We start from the raw sequence: 7,465 nt of genomic DNA, 5'->3' as shown, positions 1-7,465 counted from the left end.
AAGAGTGTAGATTTGGTCTATATTGGTTTTCAGCAAGTATTTGACAAGGTGCCACATAAAAGGCTTGTAAAAAAATTATCTCTATAGGTGTTGGGGTTAAGTTAGCAAATTGGATAGAAGAGTGGCAAGATGGAAAAAAAATAGATAGTTGTTACAAATGGTGTTCAGTCAAACTGGATTAATATCATAAGTGGGGTACCTCAGAGCTCAGTCTTTTTTGATTTAAATCTGTGGTACAGATGAAAAAATGGTCAATAAATCACTTGAATTTATAGATAATATTAAGTTTTTGGTTGTTGCGAACTGTGAAGAGGATGCAGCTGATTTACAAAAGGATTTAGATAATTTATTGAGTTGGGCAAATGAATAGCAAATGGGTTTTAATTATAATAAATGCAAGATAATGCATGTGGGTTATCATAATTTGAATAACCTTTACAGTGTCATGAAAAAAAAAGAGGTCTTGTTGTAATAGTTGATTAGGCTCCAAAGCCATCTAAGCAGTGTGCAGTTGCTAGTGGTAGGGCAAATAGGATTTTATATACAAAAATGTTGAATACAAGTCTAAAGAGGTTATAATTTCATTGCATAGGTCACTGGTTAGGCTACATTTGGAATATTGTGCTCATTCTTGGGCTCTTTACCTTAGGAAAGACATTGAATTGCTGGAAAAGGTTCAGAGAAGGGTTACTAGAATGGTGCCTGTTTGGAATGGAGGGGTTGTAATACGAGGAGAGGTTGAAATCTCTGAAATATTTTCCCTTGAAAAAAGAAGAGTTAGTTAGGGGAGATCTGATTAAAGTGATTAAGATTGTAAAAGGAATTGGTAGTGTTGATGTATCATCTTTTTTTTATATTCAACAATGATAATTTTTTTTCTTACTTAATAGTGAGAATAGTAGGACTAGGGGACACAAATATATATTTTGACAGGGTGGGAGTCATCTTCAGTTAAGACTGTTTTAATTTTCTGACTGGTGGTTGGCCTTTGGAATGGGTTGCCTTCAAATGTGGAGGCAGTAAATTTAAGTGAGTTTAAGAGAAAGCTTAATAAGTATATGAATGATAAGGGCTGGCTTTAAGATTTTCTTTTTAATTTATTTATTAATAGCTTTAGTTTAGTTTAGAGGATGGAACAGTCGAGATGGACCAATAGGTCACATGTTGTCCCAGAATGTTATCTTGAATATTAATACAAATGAACTAAATAACATATTAATTTCCCTTCTCGTTTTAATTGTGTAAACTCTTGTTTGAATATGGAAAATGTTTCCATGTATTTTATGTATTTGAACTATTTTATACTTTTCATTGAAATTTCATCAATCTTTTTATATTATATATTCTTTTGTACTATAGTACATACACTACTGTAACTGTAATAAAGAATGAATAGCTTTGTTTCTTTACTCTTAAAATCTGTTTACTTGGGGATGATTGCTCTAGTGATTGAAACACCATACCTGTTTAAAAACGTATCCTTTCTTACTATGTAACTGTGACTTGTAAAAAATGTAATTAAGAATGTTTCTCATTTTGATTGCTTCAGAGGGTTGAGTATCTTATATTAAATCTATATGTATGGGGTTGGACAATGTGACTGACATTGAAACCATAAAGTAACTCTTGGAGTTGCCATACTATCAGTAAATATTACAAGTCTTATTTAAACAAAAAATCAAAATTTTTAATTAAGTGTTTTTATTAAAAATTTGTTTGTAAATAAATGAAGTCAGAGTGTTAACTTCTCTTAAATGCAAAGTATCTTAAAGTATCTTCACAAAATTTGGCAAGCTTTCAGTAAATATTACAAGTCTTATTTAAACAAAAAATCTAAATTTTTAATTAAGTGTTTTTATTAAAAATTTGTTTGTAAATAAATGAAGACAGAGTGTTAACTTCTCTTAAGTGCAAAGTGATTTTTGTGTTAAGATTAAAAATGTTTTTCTTATCTGAAAATTTTCATATTTCATTTGCATAATCTCTAAAATATCCTAAATAAATATCAAACGTTTTTCTGAAAATACTTTATATTTTACCTGTTATTTTCTCTACCATAACTCTATACAAGGTCAATTTGACCAACTTCGGAACCACCATAAAAAATTAGGAAATAAATATTAACTTTTTTTCTTTCTAGAATGATTACAAACTGTAAAAGAAAACCATAATTATTTATTTTACAGAGCTTAAAGCTTGTAACAGTATACATCTACTTATACTTAATTTTATTGTCCTTTGAACTGTGTTTAACTAATAATCCTGCCACATGAGATGCAAGTCACTCAGCAAATGTGCAGCTCACATTACCATATCAAATTATGTAATGCAGGAGCTGCTCATGAGTATATCTCTGACTTTCTATTAGTCATAAGTAATATCATATACAACATCAGAAAGAGCCATTGGAAATTTGTGAAATAGAGAGTGTGGAATGTGGGTCTGATTTTCTAGTTTATTGCTCCCTAAACAAATCAGATTGAAGGATAGAAATATTATGCTTTGCCTGAGTATTATCTATATTTTCATGCATAATTTATGTTAAATTCTGTACTTCTCAGATGGGCATGAAAATAAAAAGTAGAAACAAGGGAATATCTAAAGAGCAAATGTCATAATTCTCATACTAAGGGAAAGGGAGAGGATTTTTTTAATATTTCCTTATAGAATTAAGAACTTAAAACTTATATAACATTAAAATTTGATTTATTAACTGTGTTTGAGACCATGTTTATTCATTGATAATAAAGTGATTTAATTAACTTTTCAATGTAACTCCGTAAAAGCTTGTGACATGCACACTTTGACCTGTTAGTTGCAAAAGGGTTAATGCAATATTCAATAAACATTTACATCTCTTCATACACGTACGCATAATGAAACTATTCTTCCTTCTTATGTAATAATCTTAAATAAATAATCTATATAATTATAATATTATAATGGAAATTATAATAATTTCCAATTGTATTTTTATACTCAAGATGGAAACATGCTCAACAATGAGATTTTCCCAGAAAACACTCCTTAGAATGACTTAATGAAATGTTTCATGTTAAAGGTTAATAAATAATGTTACAAATTCAAATAAAAAAATAAATTAGTAGAATATTTAATATGCAAAATAGTTTCCAAACATTAACTATTTAAAAATATGGAAATGCCTTAAAGTATTATTGATACACTTCATGATAAAGTGATAGGCATGGGGTTTTTTCACACTATTCTTTCATCACAGAATTACATCTGCCCCTAACTTTGACATTCTGTAAAGCCTACAGTTTGTTATGTGAATATCTTTTAAACGTTAATGATAATTTAAACTGTGTAAGTTGCTGAGCTATGTACCAACTTCGTAAATCCTTGTTTGATATAATTTACATGTCATCATCTTGGAAACTGAAGTGAATTTCAGTTTAACAAAATAACCTTGTATAAAATTAATGTTAAGCAAAGAAAGATTTGGCATGAATATTCCTTATTTAAGTTAATATTACATTAACACATATAAAACAGGACTTATTTTTTATACTTCAAAAATTAAAAATATACTAATAAATACTCTGTAAGCCATCAGATTACAGTCTAAACATACATCTAAAACCATCTGCAGCATACACAAGGAACTTCTAAAAAAACAAAGTTTCTTTTGACATAATGGTAGCCATAAAATATAGAAAAAATGTTAAAAAATTTAAACATATTTGTTTTATCTACTGCATAATTGTTTGTTTTTAAGTGCAAAGCTACACAATGAGCTATCAGTGCTGCACCCGCCATGGGTATCAAAATCTGAATTGTAGCAATATAAGTCCTCAGACTTACCACCGAGCCACTGAAGGTCATACATTTTCTGAAGTATGTCTATGAATAGTCGCATTTACAATGATTCATAGGTCTGGTTGTACAGCTCTAGTTTGTCATGAAGATTATAAACAAGTTCTCCTAATATGAGTTGAATCTGAATATAATAGTTCCAAGCATAATGTTTAAAGTACAGTACAAATCTCTTTTGGTTGAACTAAACAATACAACATAATTTTCATGATAAAAATTCATGTTTCAAGTAATCCAAAATACTACTGAAAGTATAACACAGGTTACAGTCAATATGCAGTTTTGTCATATCTTTCTGGACATGATTTTTTTCTTAATGCTTTGACTACAACTTACTTACATTGTAAGTAGGTATGCAACTCTCATTAAAGTTCTTTACAAAAATGAAACTAGTGGATGGATGAAATTATTTTAAATTTGACATGAATGGTCCTAAAAGTATGTAGTTTTAGAAAAACAGGATATTTAATTTTGATTTTTTCAAAAGCAATATTTTTCTTTTTGCATGTTGTCTATCCAACATGCAAAGTAATTTTCATTTTAAGATTAAAATAGTTTTATACATTTCATATGCGAAATCCTTATAATGTACAGATAGTTATAAAACGTTTTTTTAAGAAAAACTTTATATTTTATCTGTTATTTTCACTAACAAATATCGTTATGGGTTTGGTTGATTGAGTGATCTCTTAACCACCATAAACACCATAAAAAAATTAAGAAATGAATATAAGTTATGTCTTTTTTGTTCTAGAATGACTACAACTTATAACATGAAAACATAAATGTTTAGACTAAATAGCTTAAATCTCATAACATTATACATTTATATATATTTATTATTTTTATTATATTGACTTGTCAGCCATATCTGCTAACAATACAGAAGTTACAATGAGGTGCACATGCACTCATGTTACTGTATCCGATAACATAAAACTTACCTTTAGTATTTACAAAGTAACCTGTCTTGGTTGTGTTTTAGTGAACTAGTATTTTGTGAAATACAGTCACATTTCAATTATTATGTAATATATATGTATATAGATTATTACTATTTAGAATTAAGTTCTTTTTTCTTAAACATACAACAGTAAATAAAGTAATGCGAACAATTATCTTTTCTACTTCTAACCTTTGTACTCGGTTGCTGCTTGTCATAGCTTGCTAAGCCTTAGGAAACTTCGCACAAGGACATGAAACACAGTTTTTTTAAGGTTTTATATATATACATTTCAATAACCACAAAATCATAAGTTACTATACTGATACCATAGAATTCCACTATAATTTATCAAGCTTAGTAACTAAGTAAATATGAAATTTCAAGCAGACTAAAGCCACAATCTACCTCCTTGCAATCTAGGTTTGAAAGAACAAGATGGCATCATAAAACTTTAAAATGGCTGAGAAAGCCACTAGGGAGACATTCTGAGCTTTCAACTGGTTATTCACATGTCATATATAAAACTATGTATATATAAGGGACCGTTTCCAAAAATGGAAAGAGGTGAGCAGGGCCACTGCATTTCATTCAATACATAAGCGATATCTCAGCAAATAGAAAAGACAGGAGGTTCTTATTTTATATTTTGGCTTGTCAATATTGGTAATTTGAGGTCCTAATTCATACAAAACTATCTAATTTGAATCAATGCTGCATTCAACATACCACGTGACACACAGAAATCAATGTTTAGGTATGTTTTTTGAAAATAAATAATATATAGTCAGGTTGATACCAAACTTAATGACATAAATTCATAAAATAGTAGTTGAATAAAACTTTGAATGCAAGTCAACAAATGCAATGGCTTTTGACCCATGTGAAAAGGGTTAAAACAATTTGTGAAAATTTTAATTCACTCAATTAGATTTTAAGATTTATTAAAATATACAAATTTAGACATTTTGTCACAATAGCAGCTGATTGAAAAAACTTTTCTGAATGTACAAGTGTTGTGAAAGTGAATCATAATTTAATGATTTAGTGTTGTGTGTGTTTTTTATTACAAAGATTTGAAGTTCTTAGCTACATCATCAACACCTAAATAAGGCCCATCTAAACATAACTTGGCAAAAGCAACAGGTAAAATTTAAGAAGAATAGTAATATATACTTTTCACCCATATTGGACCAATAAAACCAAATGTGATTAAACTGCCACATAATATTTCCTTTATCACCAACAAAGACAAAGAATTGTTAGTCACAGTTAGAACTGTGGAAGAATACAACATGCTGGACCAATCAGGAGGTACAAATGTGAATGGTAATCAGTGAAAGAACCTGGTAATTATAGAAATTTTAAACATGTATTATGTAGTTTCCTTTATCTGCTTAAGTCCTAGTTGTCAGAGAATTTTGTTGATTTTTACCAACATAAAACTCCTGCATGTTCATGAAATTTGTAATGTTGCTAAGAATATTTTAACTTAACATGAATATCAAGTTTAATCTATTACTCTTCTTTTCCTTTTCTTCTCCAACTAACTATTTCTAATTTATATCTAGGGTCAGCATATTTGAAATTAAGTTACACTGATACCTTAGGTTCATTTTAGTAGCATTCATATGAGATTTGAATAGTGTACTGATTAGGTGTAAGAATGAATGCTTTAAAACATAACGTAATATCTATTTAAATAAAGAAGTTAACATTTTTACTTGATTAATTAAAATTAACTTGTTTATTTATTTATTTCAAGGAATTCCACTCTTAAAAAAGCACTTTCTTTGATTAATGAAACTATCATTTGTAAAGTTAGTGACTTCTGATTATGATAAAATGTTTAGATCATGGTTAAAGACACTCAGTTTCATTATTGCTAGTGAGAATAATGCTCTCTCTTTGACAAACTTGGTAAAGATGACCAGTAGTCTCTTTGATTTGAGTATCAAACACATTTTTAAATTTTTAAATTTGCATTATCTTTTCTATAGGTTTACCCTACTTCATGTTATATCAACTTTCACCTTCGCAGATCTTCACTTCGGTTATTCAGTTATTTGCCAAAAAAATACCAGAATAGCACAAGGGATAATCAAACAATGGTATATTACCAAAATCACTGGACATGCATGGAAAACAATAAAATAAAGGAGCACAAACTTCAAGTATGTAAGTTTATAGTAGATTGTTTTTATTATTTTGTATTCTTATTGTACATCCTATTTACAGAACAAAATATGTTGAATCATAATTTCTTCATTTTACAGTCTCAAAAACCAACATTTAAAAAAAATAATAATAATACATAATTTTTGTTTTTTACCTGAATAAACTTATCTAAACTCAGATCTGGACCAAAAACAAAATGAAGAGGTACTTCATCCTTCAAACAAGTTAGGAAACTCCTTGAATTCTCAACATGATTTACAACAAAATCCAATGTTGAAGGCATAATGGGAAAAGTATCAAGAGCTGCTGATGCTATTTCATCTTGAAACATCCACTCAATCTACAGGTAAAATAAATCTTGATAAAAGAGTTAGCACAAAGGATCGCATATAAAGTGTAATAAACTTAAAATAAGACCCAAAATGAGCAGTTTTTTTATATTTTTATATATATATATATATATATATATATATATATAGTATATAGTATATAGTAGTATATAGTAGT

The 7,465-nt window shown here is 28.5% G+C and overlaps 1 protein-coding gene across 1 annotated transcript in view; it reads right to left on the bottom strand.

Moving 5' to 3' along the window:
* Positions 1–7,112: 7,112 nt before the first annotated feature.
* Positions 7,113–7,465, bottom strand: part of LOC106467423 (KICSTOR complex protein SZT2-like) — a gene marked incomplete at its 3' end in the record, with an annotated part of 86,873 nt that continues 86,520 nt past the window's right edge. The window contains exon 26 of the mRNA XM_022395604.1: positions 7,113–7,298. Coding sequence (XP_022251312.1) covers positions 7,113–7,298 — 186 coding nt within the window. The remainder of the gene's footprint in view (positions 7,299–7,465) is intronic.

This window comes from Limulus polyphemus, unplaced genomic scaffold (assembly GCF_000517525.1).
Source record: "Limulus polyphemus unplaced genomic scaffold, Limulus_polyphemus-2.1.2 Scaffold2609, whole genome shotgun sequence".
Lineage (NCBI taxonomy): Eukaryota > Metazoa > Arthropoda > Merostomata > Xiphosura > Limulidae > Limulus > Limulus polyphemus.
This window is presented reverse-complemented; position numbering and strand designations above follow the sequence as displayed.